Genomic DNA, 18,459 nt, shown 5'->3' with positions numbered 1-18,459 from the left:
ATTTTCTTTTCAAAGAAAGTCTCTTCTTAGCAAAAAGCCAGTATAGGCGGAACATGTCGTCCCTGATTAGCCTGCACAGGCTGATCTGGGATGACTCTTTACACATATGCATTAAACCCCCTTTTCACAGAGCACGGCTCATTTAATTATTTCTCTCAAACGATTCTCTTTCCAGAAGCGGACATGGTCATGACATTGCCAATTTATTTCCTAATTGTCCCACCTTATGGCCCAGACATGAAATAAAGACACACCAATCAATTAATTAACTGCCCAACCAAAAAGCAAACAGCAGCTCATCAAAGTGTGGGGGCCGGGGTACATCATTCTTCGCACAATTAAGCCTCGTTTTGCCAAAAACAGGCTATATTCATGTGCGTAAAGTGTCGTCCAAGATTAGCATGTGCAGACTGCACAGAGAGGACATTTTCTGCTTGAATAAAAATTCTTTGTTCAAAAAGTCTCTTCTTAATGATAATCAAGTCTAGGCAGAAGGTGTCGTCCTTGACTATCCTGTGTGGACTGCTAATCTGGGACAACACTTAAGAGCACCAGTTTTTCCAGAACAATCTCAGTTGTTTTAAGAACCATGTGTCCGGCCCCCAAATATTAATGAGCTGCTGTCTGTTTGGATAGTTTATTGGTTGGTGTGTTTTTATTTGATGAGTTTATTGGTTTGTCTTTATTTGATGTATTAAGCCTAGTTTTCCCAGAACAATGCTTACATGGTGATGACAGGGGCTACAAGGTCAAGGTTGGCCACCAGGATACCAATCTCACTGATGGCGAGTGTGAGCAGCAGGGCGCGGAAGGGTTCACCACGCTTCGTGGTCACTGAGAAGACCTTTAGGATGGGTATCGTGCCATCCATGGCAATGGCCTGTAGGAGGCGGGGGGCACCTGTAGAAGAGTAGACAAAATGATAGCACTTGTAGAGGAGCAGACAAAATGATAGCACTTGTAGAGGAGTAGACAAAATGATAGCACTTGTAGAGGAGTAGACAAAATGATAGCACCTGTAGAGGAGTAGACAAAATGATAGCACCTATAGAGGAGTAGACAAAATGATAGCACTTGTAGAGGAGTAGACAAAATGATAGCACTTGTAGAGGAGTAGACAAAATGAAAGCACCTGTAGAGAATTAGACAAAATGAAAGCACCTGTAGAGGCGTAGACAAAATGATAACACCTGTAGAGGAGAAGACAAAATGATAGCACCTGTAGAGGAGTAGACAAAATGATTGCAACTGTAGAGGCGTAGACAAAATGATTGCACCTGTAGGAGGCGGGGGGCACCTGTACAGGAGTAGACAAAATGATAGCACTTGTAGAGGAGTAGACAAAATGATAGCACTTGTAGAGGAGTAGACAAAATGATAGTACCTGTAGAAGAGAAGACAAAATGATAGCAAATGTAGAGGAGCATACAAAATGATAGCACCTGTAGAGGAGTAGACAAATGATAGCACCTGTACATTAGTAGACAAAATGATAGCACCTGTAGAGGCGTAGACAAAATGATTGCACCTGTAGAGGAGTAGACAAAATGATAGCACCTGTAGAGGAGTAGACAAATTGATAGCACCTGTACATTAGTAGACAAAATGATTGCACCTGTACAGGAGTAGACAAAATGATAGCACCTGTAGAGGAGTAGACAAAATGATAGCACTTGTAGAGGAGTAGACAAACTGATAGCACCTGTAGAGGAGTAGACAACATGATAGCACCTGTAGAGGAGTAGACAAAATGAAAGCATCTGTACATTAGTAGACAAAATGATTGCACCTGTAGAGGAGTAGACAAAATGATTGCAACTGTAGAGGCGTAGACAAAATGATAGCACTTGTAGAGGAGTAGACAAAATGATAGCACCTGTAGGAGTAGACAAAATGATAGCACCTGTAGAGGAGTAGCCAAAATGATAGCACCTATAGAGGAGTAGACAAAATGATAGCACATATAGAGGAGTAGACAAAATGATAGCAACTGTAGAGGAGTAGACAAAATGATAGCACCTGTAGAGGATTAGACAAAATGATAGCACCTGTAATAGTAGACAAAATGATAGCTCTTGTAGAGGAGTAGACAATATGATAGCTACCTGTATAGGAGTAGACAATATGATAGCACCTGTAGAGGAGTAGACAAAATGATAGCACTTCTAGAATAGTAGACAAAATGATAGCACCTGTAGAGGAGTAGACAAAATGATAGCACTTGTAGATGAGTAGACAAAATGATAGCACTTGTAGAGGAGTAGACAAAATGATAGCACCTGTAGAGGAGTAGACAAAATGATAGCACCTATAGAGGAGTAGACAAAATGATAGCACTTGTAGATGAGTAGACAAAATGATAGCACTTGTAGAGGAGTAGACAAAATGAAAGCACCTGTAGAGGATTAGACAATATGATTGGCTACCTGTAGAGGAGTAGACAAAATGATAGCACCTGTAGAGGAGAAGACAAAATGATAGCACCTGTAGAGGAGTAGACAAATGATAGCACCTGTAGGTGTAGACAGAATGATAGCTCTTGTAGAGGAGTAGACAAAATGATAGCACCTGTAGTATACAAAATGATAGCACCTGTAGAGGAGTAGACAAAATGATAGCACCTATAGAGGAGTAGACAAAATGATAGCACTTGTAGATGAGTGGACAAAATGATAGCACTTGTAGAGGAGTAGACAAAATGAAAGCACCTGTAGAGGATTAGACAATATGATAGCACCTGTAGGTGTAGACAGAATGATAGCTCTTGTAGAGGAGTAGACAAAATGATAGCACCTGTAGTATACAAAATGATAGCACCTGTAGAGGAGTAGACAAAATGATAGCACCTGTAGAGGAGTAGACAAAATGATAGCACCTGTAGAGGAGTAGACAAAATGATAGCACTTGTAGAGGAGTAGACAAAATGATAGCACCTGTAGAGGAGTAGACAAAATGATAGCACCTGTAGAAGAGTAGACAAAATGATAGCACATGTGATTTTCTAAGGGACTACACATGCCTCAAAGTGGGTATCTGAGTGGTATAGGGTAATTGAATGTTCACATTCAAGCTTTACCTGTGAGTGACTGTAGTCCAGCTCCGATTGTAGACAGGAAGGAACCAATGAGGATGACCCAGCGAGTGGGCCAAGCAAGGAAGGCCACCACTAGACCTCCTTCAATACTCACCCCTAGCCTGTGAACAGAGTGTGTAAGAATATTGGTCATCATAACAGGACAGTCTGATAACGTTCATTAAAATATACCTCACTCTGGCATAACCAGCTTAATGCATGTGCCTAAAGCTATGTCCCAGATTAGTCTGTACAGTTCCCACAGACTAATACGGGGCAATACTTTCTGACTTGACTGTTTTTTTTGTTAAAAAAATACCAAAGGAGAGGAAAGTGTCTACACTTTAGGCACATGCATCCAGCCTTGCTTTATCAGAGCGCTGCTCATATTCATTTATATTAACAAATAAGATTGTATATAACAGAAATCATATACTAACAAGAGCTCTGTGGTCGGAGACATATTCCCCCCCCCCCCCCCCCAGGGCCAATTTCAATAGGAATCATCTACTGTTCAAGGCCAATGTGAAGTATCAAGCCAATTGGTCAATTCCTTGACAAGTTATTGATGGGAAACGATTTTCACACTTATTGTAACAGTGACCTTGACATTTCACCTAGTAACAGCAATTGCAGTAGGGGTCATCTACTGTCCAAGGCCAAGTCACATTGGAAGTATCACGCCGATCTTTGAATCAGTTGACGAGTTATTGATCAGAAAAGATTTCACACTTAGTGTGACAGTGACCTTAACATTTTACATAGTGACATCAATTTCAATAGGGGTCATCTACTGGCAAAGGCCAATGCATATGGGAACAATCAAGCCAATCAGTAAATCAGTTCACAAGTTATTAAATGCAAAATTAATGCACATGGGAAGTATCAAGCCAATCAGAACCTCCATTCCAAAGTTTTTGATCCGAAACAATTTTCACTCTTAGTGTGACAGTGACTCTGACCTTTGACCTAGTGACCCCTAGTGTCATCTACTGGCAAAGGCCAATGCACACAGGAACTATCAAGCCAATTGGTAAATCCGTTCACAAGTTATTGATCGGAAACAAACTGGTCTACTGACAGACCGACATACAGCAAAACAATACACCCCTCTTCTTCGAAGGGGGGCATAAATAAAACATGGGCACAACATTTTAACTTCTCTAAGTAATAGAATTCTTCTAGAATATTTTATTGAGATCTTCAAAAGACCTTGAAATCTTTTTATGTTAAACCAATTAATTTTTTATCATTTGAATCCAAAAGCAATATCCTTGTTGAAACACTTTCCAGTTTGTTGCCAGAAAAGAACCCGTACACCGTGTCTAAGGAAACAGACTGTTAAACCCCTGACTGCAAAGGGACTGAACTCACTATGACCACGTCCCAAGGCAGACTCCATTTCAACAGTTTGACCTTAGATTAACCCATTTATGCCTAGCGTCTAGAACAAAGACCTTGGCAAACAGCCTAGACCCAGATGAGACGTCGCATGATGCGGCGTCTCATCTGGGTCTGCGCTGTTTGCTTAAAGGAATTTCTGAAAGAAAAATTCTAAATATAGAAATAAATATACTAGACATCCCTAATTTTGGTAATAAATTGATCCAATTTAGAAGGATGGGAGAGTCCACTAGCCATAAATGGGTTCTCTGAAAACTGGTCTTGATGCATGTGTCTAAAGTGTCGTAACAGATCTGCCTGTGCAGTAAACACATGCTAATCAGGGACTACATTGACTGTCTAGACTGGAGTTTTGTTTACAAGAAACTCTGTTTAATAAAAAAATACTAAACAAGATGCGTTTGTGAAACACAATGTCCCCCTATATGACGTTTGACCTTGTAGGATGACCTTGACCTTGACCCTTCACCACTCAAAATGTGCAGCTCCATGAGATACACATGCATTTCAAATATAAAATTGCTAGCTTCAATATTGCAGAAGTGACATTACATGAGCAATTTTGACCCATATATTTGACCTTGAAGGATGACCTTGACCTTTCACCACTCAAAATGTGCAGCTCCATGAGATACACATGCATGCCAAATATCAAGTTGCTATCTTCAATATTGCAAAAGTATTCATAAAATAAGCGATTTGGGCCACATATATTTGACCTCTGACCTTGAAGAATGACATTGACTTTGACCTTTCACCACTCAAAATGTGCAGCTCCATTAGATACACATGCATGCCAAATACATGTATCAAGTTGCTATCTTCAATATTGCAAAAGAACTCATAAAATGAGCGATTTTGGCCACATATATTTGACCTCTGACCTTGAAGAATGACCTTGACCTTGACCTTTCACCACTCAAAATGTGCAGCTCCATGAGATTCACATGCATGCCAAATATCAAGTTGCTATCTTGAATATTGAAATACTGCAAAAGTGTACATTAAATTAGCGATTTTGACCCATATATTTGACCTTTGACCATGAAGGATGACCTTGACCTTGAGCTTTCACCACTCAAAATGTGCAGCTCCATGAGATACATATGCATGCCAAATATCAAGTTGCTATCTTCAATATTGCAAAAGTTATTGCAAATGTTAAAGTTGGCGCAAACAGACAGACAGACAGACAGACAGACCAACCAACCAACCAACAGACAGGGCAAAAACAATATGTCCCCCACTACTATAGTGGGGGACATAAAAAGCGGAAGGTTTTGTCCGTGATTCTTCCATGTGTAGTCCGCACAGGAAAGATCTGGGACCGCACAGGGAAAATCTAGGTACGCACAGGAAAGATCTGGGACCGCACAGGGAAAATCTGGGTTCACACAGGAAAGATCTGGGACCGCACAGGAAAAATCTGGGACTGCACAGGGAAAATCTGGGTCCACACAGGAAAGATCTGGGACCGCACAGGGAAAATCTGGGACGGCACAGGAAAAATCTGGGACTGCACAGGGAAAATATGGGACCGTACAGGGAAAATCTGGGACCGCACAGGGAAAATCTGGGTCCGCACAGGAAAGATCTGGGACCGCACAGGGAAAATCTGGGTCTGCACAGGGAAAATCTGGGACCGCACCGGGAAAATCTGGGACCACACAGGGAAAATCTGGGTCCGCAGAGGAAAGATCTGAGACCGCACAGGAAAAATCTGGGTCCGCACAGGAAAAATCTGGGACAACACTTAAAACACATAAGAACCCCAGTTTTCCTATAACAAGGCTCTATTCTACAACAGCGCGCATATGAAATGAACAGTCACCTACTTGTCACGCAGTAGATCACCTTCGACAGTTCCAGCCAAAAAAAGCGCACAACTCATATCTGGTGATATTGTTAAGGCCTATAAGTCCTACATGCATACAGTTTGTAGAAGAATTTAAAGAAATGCTTTACTCCTTTTACAATATTAAGCTCCAGTTTTCCAATAAATGTTGCATCATGGACTCAAATAAGCAAGGTTAACAGTTATGCACCAATCTTAAGCTCATACTTCTAACAAAGAATTTTTTATTTCAACAACAAATTTGTCACAATCAACTAAAATATAGTTTCTTCATAAATCCATGTTTTAGAGACTACAATAATTATCTTCTTAAATAATCAAAGCATTTACTCCAAAAATGATTGGAAAAATCTTTTTTCACAATTTTTAACATTACAACTATCCCCTTCCGAAAAATGTGTGTATAACTCGAATTAAACACTGAGTTTATCTATGTTAAACTGGTTGTCAAGGATACAGACTATACTGGTTGTCACGACAGCACTTATTGTACCTATGGGAATGGAGCGCTGAGCGTCCTCAAGGTCTCCAGATCGGTTTGAGCCAGCCATTATACCTGCCGGTACAACGAGAACGTTACATTAGTGTGCGCCTCCAACCAAGGAAAGATATGAGCCCTACTCTGTACAAAAACAGGGCTTAATGCATGTGAATGTGCAGTAATGTGCAGTCTGCACAGGCAAAAACAGGGCTTAATGCATGTGAATGTGCAGTAATGTGCAGTCTGCACAGGCAAAAACAGGGCTTAATGCATGTGAATGTGCAGTAATGTGCAGTTTGCACAGGCAAAAACAGGGCTTAATGCATGTGAATGTGCAGTAATGTGCAGTCTGCACAGGCAAAAACAGGGCTTAATGCATGTGAATGTGCAGTAATGTGCAGTCTGCACAGGCAAAAACAGGGCTTAATGCATGTGAATGTGCAGTAATGTGCAGTCTGCACAGGCAAAAACAGGGCTTAATGCATGTGAATGTGCAGTAATGTGCAGTCTGCACAGGCAAAAACAGGGCTTAATGCATGTGAATGTGCAGTAATGTGCAGTCTGCACAGGCAAAAACAGGGCTTAATGCATGTGAATGTGCAGTAATGTGCAGTCTGCACAGGCTAATCAGGGAAGAAATCCTAGAGTGGATTTCCATTCCTTCAAACAAAAAATGCCATAAGGCTAATCTGGGACGACACTAAAACAGATGCATTTAATCCCGTTTTCACAGAGCACAGCTCAAATCTCACATGTGAGTTTGGACAGTCATGATATAAGCAGATAAATTGAGCATGTCAACTAAAACAGATGCATTTAATCCCGTTTTCTCAGATCACAGCTCAAATCTCACATGTGAGTTTGGACAGTCATGATATAAGCAGATAAATTGAGTATGTCAACTAAAACAGATGCATTTAATCCCGTTTTCACAGAGCACAGCTCAAATCTCACATGTGAGTTTGGACAGTCATGATATAAGCAGATGAATTGAGCATGTCAACTAAAACAGATGCATTTAATCCCGTTTTCACAGAGCACAGCTCAAATCTCACATGTGAGTTTGGACAGTCATGATATAAGCAGATAAATTGAGCATGTCAACTAAAACAGATGCATTTAATCCCGTTTTCTCAGAGCACAGCTCAAATCTCACATGTGAGTTTGGACAGTCATGATATAAGCAGATAAATTGAGCATGTCAATGAATCCATACATTGCACTAAAAAAAACATATAGTGGCCAATTGAACTTTGAAGAAAATTCCCTGATATTTCTTTAAAAGGTGGATTAAGCTTAACCCTTTCCCACTCAGAATTAAAGTGAAAATGGCTTTTGCAACTAGCATAAACCAGAACAGCCTGCAAGTAACTCGCAGTCTGTTCAGGTTTTATGCTGTTTGCTGCTCATCAGTATCTTAAGGATGGAAATGAAGCTTTAAAACTTGATTCTAGTAATGACAATTTTAAATTTAAATACATTTGATAAGGACTAAAAGTGTGTCAAAGTGCGTTTATAAAAGGGTAAAGGGTTAACCAGTTACAAGTGAAATGGTTCAATATGATCATAAAAATACTACATTGTTCATTCATTCACATTATACCATTCTTAACAACATCTTCCTTACCCAATTTATATTTATTTCTTTGTTATATTATCTATCATTAAATTCTATGTTTAAATTTCTTATTTTTAAATTGTTTTACAACATTCCAAAAAATTCCCCCATTTTTTTCATTTTTTTTGGCAATATATCCCATATGTCCCTGTTTTTCTGCTGTGGGATTTTTCAAAACACGCATTTCCTCTCTTTTTTGGAAGTCTTTCGCAGCCAAGAAAATGGTTTATCAAATAGAAAATCTTTTCTGTTTAATTAAATGCATTTCTTAGAAAACAAGCAAAATTGTTTAATTGATATTCCCAGCCAAATAAAGTTTGTTTATTGATGGGTGCAAATCCCTTGAATATTGTATAATCCTAAAAAAATATTTAAGTGTAGGGTTATTGTTTTTATGCCTTTTAATTCTCCACATTAATATCTATACACAAATGCAGTTGCATATTGGAATCTTGTAGCGTATGAAAATATAGAAAATATAGCCCTGAAAAGTTACAAAATACAAAAACAACAAAGAGCAATAACTCTTATTTAAGAAAATCTAGGGTTATAGTTCTTGTGCACGCCACTTCTCCTTATTGACATCAATACACCCATGAAGTTTCATACTGAAGTCTTGCATGATATCTGAGATATAGCCCTGAAAAGTTACATCATACACAAAAACAAAGGGCTTATTTCTTATTTAAGAAAGTTTTGGGTTATGGTTCATGTGCATGGCACTTAAAGAATCTCCTCATTCATATATATACACCCATGAAGTTTCATGTTGATATCTTGAGATATAGCCATGCAGAGTTGGCTTTTTAAGGGAAATTTTACCAGATAATTACACACTTACAAGAAACAAGAGGGCCTGAAAGGCCCAAAGTCGCTCACCTGAGATAAAAAGATATTATTGGGACAAATCTTCTGACCAAGTTTCACGAAGATCGGAAAATAAATGTGGCCTCTAGAGTGTTAACAAGGTTTTACTATAGCCATTTAAGGAAAAATGCCCCGCCCCCTGGCAGCCATGTTTTTCAACCAACCGGCATCATTTTTGAACTCGTCCAAGATATTATCAGGATGAATTTTCTGACCAAGTTTCATGAAGATCGGAAGTAAATGTGGCCTATAGAGTGTTAACAAGATTTTACTATAGCCATATTAGGAAAAATGCCTCGCCCCTTGGAAGCCATTTTTTTCAAGCAAACATAATTATTTTCTAACTCATCCAAGATATCATTGAGACCAATCTTCTGACCGAATTTCATGAAGATTGGACAATAAATGTGGCCTCTAGAGTGTTAACAAGGTTTTTCTATAGCCATATATAGCCATATAAGGAAAAATGCCCCGCCCCTGGTGGCCATGTTTTTAAAGCAACCAAAACCATTTTTGAACTCATCCAAGATATCATTGGGACAAATCTTCTGACCAAGTTTTATGAAGATCGGAAAATAAATGTGACCTCTAGAGTGTTATCAAGGTTTTACTATAGCCATTTAAGGAAAATAGCCCCGCCCCTTGGCGGCCATGTTTTTCAAGCAAACGTAACTATTTTCTAACTCATCCAAGATGTCATTAAGACAAATCTTCTGACCATATTTCATCAAGATTGGACAATAAATGTGGCCTCTAGAGCGTTAACAAGGTTTTACTATATATAGCCATATAAGGAAAAATGCCCCGCCACTGGCGGCCATGTTTTTAAACCAACCGGCATCATTTTCAAACTCGTCCAAGATATTATTGGGATGAATCTTCTGACCAAGTTTCATGAAGATTGGACAATAAATGTGGCCTCTAGAGTGTTAACAAGATTTTACTATAGCCATATATAGCCATATAAGGAAAAATGCCCCGCCCCTTGGCAGCCATGTTTTTCAAGCAAAGGTTACCATTTTTGAACTCATCCAAGATATGATTAGGACCAATCTTCTGAGCAAGTTTCATGAAGATTGGAAAATAAATGTGGCCTCTAGAGTGTTAACAAGGTTTTACTATAGCCATTTCATGAAAAATGCCCCGTCCCCTGGTGGCCATTTTTTTGAACCAACCGGCATCATTTTCAAACTCATCCAAGATATTATTGGGAATAATCTTCTGACCAAGTTTTATGAAGATCAGACAATAAATGTGGCCTCTAGAGTGTTAACAAGATTTTACTATAGTCATATATAGCCATATAAGGAAAAATGCCCTGTCCCTTGGCAGCCATGTTTTTCAAGCAAACGTAAGCATTTTCGAACTCACCCAAGATATCATTGAAACCAATCTTCTGACCAAATTTCATGAAGATTGGACAATAAATGTGGCCTCTAGAGAGTTAACAAGGCAAATGTTGACGCCGCACAACGAACAACGGACAAAAAGCGATCACAAAAGCTCACCATGAGCACGTTTTGCAACATACAGTCTTACCTGTGTGCAGTCTTACCTGTGAGCGGTCTAAACTGTGCGCGGTCTAAACTGTGAGCAATCTTACCTGTGCACAGTCTAAACTGTGCGCAGTCTTACCTGTGCACAGTCTTAACTGTGCGCAGTCTTACCTGTGTGCAGTCTAAACTGTGCATAGTCTTACCTGTACACAGTCTTACCTGTGTGCAGTCTAAACTGTTCGCAGTCTAAACAGTGTACAGTCTAAACTGTGCGCAGTCTTAACTGTGTGCAGTCTTACCTGTGCGCAGTCTTAACTGTGCAAAATATAGTCTGTGTGCAGTCTAAACTGTGCGCAGTCTTACCTGTGCGCAGTCTAAACTGTGCGCCGTCTAAACTGTGTGCAGTCTAAACTGGGTGCAGTCTTACCTGTGTGCAGTCTAAACTGTGCGCAGTTTAAACTGTGCGCATTCTTACCTGTGACTGATGGGAAGTAGATGGCCAGCAGCACAACAAAGGATGTCGTCACGTCGGACACTATCTCACCACGGGCCGTGTTCCCCACCACCCTAGAACCGATGATATCTCCTGCCTGTGTGTACCGATTAGGCACATTCGCTGGAAAAAAAAACAGTTGCTGTGAAAGAAGGATCCGGGTTCTGCCAAAAATACTGTTTACCCGTTACCACTAAGATAAGTATTTAACCCTTTACCACTTAGATTAGTATTTAAACCTTTACCATTAAGATAAGTATTTTACCTTTTACCACTTAGATAAGTATTTAACCCTTTACCACTTAGATAAGTATTTAACCTTTTACCAATTAGATAAGTATTTAACCCTTTACCACTTAAATAAGTATTAAACCCTTTACCACTTATATAAGTATTTAAATCATTATCATTTGTGGGACATAAATTTTAGTTGATAACCTGTGTTGACCAATCAACATTACAAAACTTTTGAAAATGACAGACGCAAATTCCTATTTTTTCCCCCAAAATCAAACATCAACAATTGTATGTGTCCACAAAAAAGCAATATTTAACAGCATATGCATAAACAGTGGTTTAAACTTATTCGCAACTATTGCAGTCACATTACCACATGCTCTTAGAAAAATCAAGACTCAGTGTTATCCCATATTAGCATGTGTAGTTTGCACAGGGTAATCTGGGAAAACAAGACTCAGTGTTATCCCATATTAGCAAGTGTAGTTTGCACAGAGTAATCTGGGACAACAAGACTCAGTGTTATCCCATATTAGCAAGTGTAGTTTGCACAGGGTAATCTGGGAAAACAGGACTCAGTGTTATCCCATATTAGCAAGTGTAGTTTGCACAGGGTAATCTGGGAAAACAAGACTCAGTGTTATCCCATATTAGCAAGTGTAGTTTGCACAGGGTAATCTGGGAAAACAAGACTCAGTGTTATCCCATATAAGCAAGTGTAGTTTGCACAGGGTAATCTGGGAAAACAAGACTCAGTGTTATCCCATATTAGCAAGTGTAGTTTGCACAGGGTAATCTGGGAAAACAAGACTCAGTGTTATCCCATATTAGCAAGTGTAGTTTGCACAGGGTAATCTGGGAAAACAAGACTCAGTGTTATCCCATATTAGCAAGTGTAGTTTGCACAGGGTAATCTGGGAAAACAAGACTCAGTGTTATCCCATATTAGCATGTGTAGTTTGCACAGGGTAATCTGGGAAAACAAGACTCAGTGTTATCCCATATAAGCAAGTGTAGTTTGCACAGGGTAATCTGGGAAAACAAGACTCAGTGTTATCCCATATAAGCAAGTGTAGTTTGCACAGGGTAATCTGGGAAAACAAGACTCAGTGTTATCCCATATTAGCATGTGTAGTTTGCACAGAGTAATCTGGGACAACAAGACTCAGTGTTATCCCATATTAGCATGTGTAGTTTGCACAGGGTAATCTGGGAAAACAAGACTCAGTGTTATCCCATATTAGCATGTGTAGTTTGCACAGGGTAATCTGGGAAAACAAGACTCAGTGTTATCCCATATTAGCATGTGTAGTTTGCACAGAGTAATCTGGGAAAACAAGACTCAGTGTTATCCCATATTAGCAAGTGTAGTTTGCACAGGGTAATCTGGGAAAACAAGACTCAGTGTTATCCCATATTAGCAAGTGTAGTTTGCACAGGGTAATATGGGGAAGCAAGACTCAGTGTTATCCCATATAAGCAAGTGTAGTTTGCACAGGGTAATCTGGGAAAACAAGACTCAGTGTTATCCCATATTAGCAAGTGTAGTTTGCACAGGGTAATCTGGGAAAACAAGACTCAGTGTTATCCCATATAAGCAAGTGTAGTTTGCACAGGGTAATCTGGGAAAACAAGACTCAGTGTTATCCCATATAAGCAAGTGTAGTTTGCACAGGGTAATCTGGGAAAACAAGACTCAGTGTTATCCCATATTAGCAAGTGTAGTTTGCACAGAGTAATCTGGGACAACAAGACTCAGTGTTATCCCATATTAGCATGTGTAGTTTGCACAGGGTAATCTGGGAAAACAAGACTCAGTGTTATCCCATATAAGCAAGTGTAGTTTGCACAGGGTAATCTGGGAAAACAAGACTCAGTGTTATCCCATATAAGCAAGTGTAGTTTGCACAGGGTAATCTGGGAAAACAAGACTCAGTGTTATCCCATATTAGCAAGTGTAGTTTGCACAGAGTAATCTGGGACAACAAGACTCACTGTTATCCCATATTAGCAAGTGTAGTTTGCACAGGGTAATCTGGGACAAGAAGACTCACTGTTATCCCATATTAGCAAGTGTAGTTTGCACAGGGTAATATGGGGAAACAAGACTCAGACATATTATTAAACCAAAAATTGGGTCACTGATTAACCCTTTACCACTAAGATACATATTTTCACGCATTTGTTGTCCCAATAAAAGTTGTATTTAATTTAAGACCTTTCTTACTAAATTGAAGTTTTGAAAGCTTCATTTACAGCACTTAGTTACTGATGAGCAGCAAACAGCATAAAACCTGAACAGACTGCAATTTACTCACAGGCTGTTCTGGTTTTATGCTGTTTGCACATAGCCTGTGCATATAGCCTGTGCAAACAGCCCTGCCCTGGGAAAACCAGTGAAGTGCACACAGGCCTATCAGGAACATCACTTTCTGCTTTAAAGCAATTTTTCTTTTAATGGTCTCATTTTAGTAAAAAATCCAGTCTAGACTGAAAGTGTTGTCTCTTATAACACTGGCTTATCTGGGACGACACTTTAGGCCCAGTTTCCCTTGAATGAGGCTCAATGAAATCCCTCACCATGGAAGACTCCACTAGCCAGCCCTGGTATACCAGGCTTCGTGTACATATTATTGCTCTCAAAGTACGGGTCACACGTGGTCTCATTGGGCCAGCCAGTGCAGTACTTGTGGAAGACCGGGACTGTCTCATTCTTCATGCACATCATCACTCCGTCCACAGTGACTAAAGATGCACTCAAAAGTCGGTCGCCTAGGTAACATATCCTGAAACAAGGCTGGGCATCTCAGTCTAGTCAGTTAATTCTTCCCCACTTAGATACGCACTTTGATGAGTTTGTAGAGCATTCAAAAATCAAAATAAATTTATGACTATTCGTAAACCTTTACCACTTTGATACATATTTTAACGCATTTGTAGTCCCTGAGAAAGTTTAATTTTAATTAAGACTTTTCTTACTTTAGTCAAACCCCTCTTTGGCAGCCAGTCAAGGGAAACGGCCAAATTAGCTGCTAAAGCGGGGTGGCCTCTTAAGATGGGGTTGGGTCATAGAGAGTCTGGAGTTGATGAGTGCATGGCAAACTGTTCAATTTTTGTATAAAGAAAATGGTAAATATGTGTTCATGTACTAAACAATGTATAGACTTAAAATAATTTTATTTTTTCCTTTCTTAAGTCAGCTATAAAAAAACGTTTTCATTCAAAAAAATATTATATTTATCTGTCTAATCATCATCATCATCAGAATCAAGTCAATGAAAAAGAATCATTCTCATGATTCATTGTTTACACAATGCGCGTTGTATGGTCTCAATGCACTTAAGATGGGAACAGTTGTGAATCTGTTATGCGTGAATAACTCCCGTGTCACTATCAATAAATAATTTAATTGGTTTATTGCAGTCTTATGGCTTTGTAATACCTACCGCACAATTGGTACCGACAGTGATCCCCTTCATGATAAAATCGTGGCCACTTACTTAAGAGACTGATAATAGCAACCGGGTGTAATCCTCCCGGTTATCGTGCTTTTCATGCATACTATTATAAAAACATTTTTTCGGAAAGGGTTTTATCAAAATTAATATTGAAATCATTGTTAATATAAAACAAATATAAATGTTTTGTTTAATTCCCAAATGAGAATAATTATTTGTAATCCGAAACACACTCCCGATTGTTTTATGTCAACCAGACGTTTACAAATTCTAGCATCAAAAAAGTCCTCATGTATTTCCTTTGTCCTGACAAAAGCGCGAAAATTATGCACCAATGTACAATGTCACGGCATACACATGGAAAGCATGCATGTATTGATTTATGGATAAAAACTTTGTAGCACAGAGAACATGTAGATCAGTTGATTTAATTTAAAAGTTTCGTTGTTCTTTTAAACTTTTAATTAGCCGATAATTGTCATAAATGTGTGCTTGATATAGTTTGATGCAACAGCTACAAATAATAAATTTTAAATTAAGAATCTCTTTTCCAGTAATAATAGGTGATATTCGCACGTGCGGAAACAAAAAGATCAAACGGTCGCATATTGCTTTTAACCTGATAACTCGATAATTCGCCGCTTATTAATTGCAATTTGCAAACTGGCTGTCAAAATGTTTATCACACATCACGCTTCAGTACTACATAGCTTAAACGGCAGACTGGAAGTATGTATCGATTTTTTCGCCGTTGCGTCGGTGTAATTTTGCCAATGTACATGACTGACTTACTCGCGCATGACCACTCATATGGGGGAAATTTAACATTTGGGATGCAAAATTGCTGGCTGCTGGCCAGAGAAACAGGTTTACCGCTTAAGAGGGGTGCATTATATAGTGTTTGTCGACTGACGCGGCACAGACCGGCCGCCTACACGGGGCGACCGGTGATGAGGGATGACTGGAAGTAGGGGTTGGACTGTAGATTCAAGTTTTAAAGGCTTCATTTTCAAACCTTACATACTGATGAGCAGCAAACAGCATAAAAACTGAACAGACTGTGAGTTACTTGCAGGCTGTTCTGGTTTTTTGTGGTTTGCACATATCCATTTTCACTTTGCTTCTAAGTGGGGAAGGGTTAATAAAATTTTGTTTTAAAGCCTTTATTTTCAACTATCGAGTACTGATGAGCAGCAAACAGCATAAAACCTGAACAGCCTGAGAAGCCTTTAAAACTTGTTTACCTTTGTAATGGAGGACAGAGAGTTTTGACCAAATAAGCATGAGTAAAACAAACTTAGAACAAGGCCGTCATACACATCAAATGTTAAACCTCTGACACGGTTTTAGAGAAGATTTTTATGATTATATCTTACTTGTATTAAGTTCTATGTAAATCACTTGACCTTTGAGCTGTGGCCAATTTTAATCTTACACACCAAATATGAATCCTCTGACCCTTTCAGTTTCAGAAAAAAAGATTTTATTCACAATAGAGTCTATATAACTTATGTGACCCCTTGGTCCTGGACTGTAATGAAATCTGGTACATGATCTGAACAAATTAGAAGAGGACCACCATACAACATTACACACCAAATATTTATCCCCTAATCCTTGCAGTTTTTAAGATGATGATTTTGAAAGTTTTTATTTTTAGAATATATATAGGTCGTGTTCCGTGAAAAAGGGGCTAAATGCATGTACCTAAAGGGTTGCCCAAGATATGCCTTATCAGTCCGCACAGGCTAATCAGGGACTACACTTTCTGCTTTTCAATATTTTTTGTTTCAAGAAAGGCACTTCTTAGCAAAAATCAAGTTTAGGCGGAAACTGTTGTCACTGACTAGCTTGGTGCTAAGGAAAAAAAATTAGTAGCCAAATTTCAGCACTACAATAACGACCCACATTATAACCTTATTTGCTCAATGGACGACATAATCATTATCATGAATCTATAGGTATCAACAATGACTGTACTAAATTATCAATGAAGTCACATTTAAATAAATTATTTGTTACCTGAAATCAAATAATTTCATATTGTTTTTTATTTTTCATTTATATTTATTTTCATGCACTGGCACAAACGGTATACAATGTTAGAACTTTCAGATATGCCCCGGTCTTTGATTGGGTGGGTCTTGCTTTGCATGCGTAGAACTTGTCATTGCAGACGACAGCAATAATTTTGCCCTCTTTCTTATAACACGGGTTTTACATGGCATACCGGTATTAATGCATAGTGAATAGTTATTATCACGTGGCTGTAGAAAAACGGTGTAAATCAGTTCTACAAATAGACATGATAAAATGTGCATGCACTGGATTGAATTTGTTACCGCATCACATTATTAACGGGTTTTGTTTTTCACAACTTACTCGCCGTAAGTAATTTTACACTGCTCAACAATTGCAATTAACTTCTCATAATTAATGATTGTTTACAGTACGGTAAATAGGTGTGATGATGATGCCGCCTTTAATGTACTGCTTTATTTACCGGTTTTATATCACGTATTAATGCTACAACTGTGATTCATTGTTACATTGTTAATAAACCTGCGATAAACGCTTACTCTGTGACCGACGTCAATCAAAAATAATAATCGCTATATAACTCCGCCTCCATGAACATTCTCGTAACCGATTGGACGTTAAATATCACAGTTTGGCGACTGGAAAGTTACCCGAAAATTTCACGTGATGAATCTGTCAGCATACACGACTGTGTTATGTGGCTTGAATATAAGATACGGGCATCCGGTTATCTCTTATCAATGGACTATCTATTACCACCTGGAGCTTTTATGGCGATTTCATGTGGAAATCGGTGCCTAGTTCTCTTTAAAAGTAGGGAATATTATATACTTAAAGAGAAATATCAGGGTTTTTTTTGCAATCGCCATTTTCATTAACATTTTAAACTTTAATCGCCAGCTGAAAGATTCAATCGCCTTTGGCGATTTTGGCGATCGGAAACGCTAACATAGACTGATTTGCCTGTGCGGACTTCACACATTACCAACATGCATTAAACCCCCTTTTCACAAAGCGCTGTTCATACATGTTTAGCTCTGGTGACCAACATATGCAGATGACGGGAACCATTCAAACAACTTTGAAAAAGGTACCCCCAAGGCTCATACCTGTGAATTTTTGTTACAAACTGCCAATTGGTTAATCAGGGATTCAAATGAAACTTCCGGACAACTGGCAGCTCCCACCATATTTCTTTAGGCATATATAGCTTATAAGAGCAATGTCATGCACAAATAGGACTAATAACTTTGGAAAGCCTTACTTCAGAACATTCTGTGCAAGAGCTAGCCTGTTTGCCATAAAGTCAAAAAGGTTTAGTGATCTCATAAATTAATAGGGTAGCTCCTGACCATGCTGCAAAAATGTAAAAGCTGGTCTGGAGCTACCCTGGCGGCATACACCATAAGACCCATTTTCGTATGAAGGGATGTAAAA

At 38.9% G+C, this 18,459-nt stretch overlaps 1 protein-coding gene across 11 annotated transcripts in view; it reads right to left on the bottom strand.

Annotated features, from left to right (window-relative positions):
* Window positions 1-18,459, bottom strand: part of LOC127874357 (solute carrier family 12 member 6-like) — a 177,653-nt gene that overhangs the window by 28,330 nt on the left and 130,864 nt on the right. For all 11 annotated transcript variants that reach the window (XM_052418619.1, XM_052418620.1, XM_052418618.1 and 8 more), the window contains 6 exons: window positions 14,105-14,310; window positions 11,270-11,410; window positions 6,790-6,888; window positions 6,313-6,370; window positions 3,077-3,195; window positions 726-900 (listed from right to left, as the gene is read on the bottom strand). In XM_052418619.1, the coding sequence (XP_052274579.1) occupies window positions 726-900; window positions 3,077-3,195; window positions 6,313-6,370; window positions 6,790-6,888; window positions 11,270-11,410; window positions 14,105-14,310 (798 nt within the window). The remainder of the gene's footprint in view (window positions 1-725; window positions 901-3,076; window positions 3,196-6,312; window positions 6,371-6,789; window positions 6,889-11,269; window positions 11,411-14,104; window positions 14,311-18,459) is intronic.

This window comes from Dreissena polymorpha, chromosome 3, assembly GCF_020536995.1.
Source record: "Dreissena polymorpha isolate Duluth1 chromosome 3, UMN_Dpol_1.0, whole genome shotgun sequence".
Taxonomy (NCBI): Eukaryota; Metazoa; Mollusca; class Bivalvia; order Myida; family Dreissenidae; genus Dreissena; species Dreissena polymorpha.
Note: the sequence above shows the minus strand (reverse complement) of the source record. Positions and strands in the feature narration are given on the sequence as shown.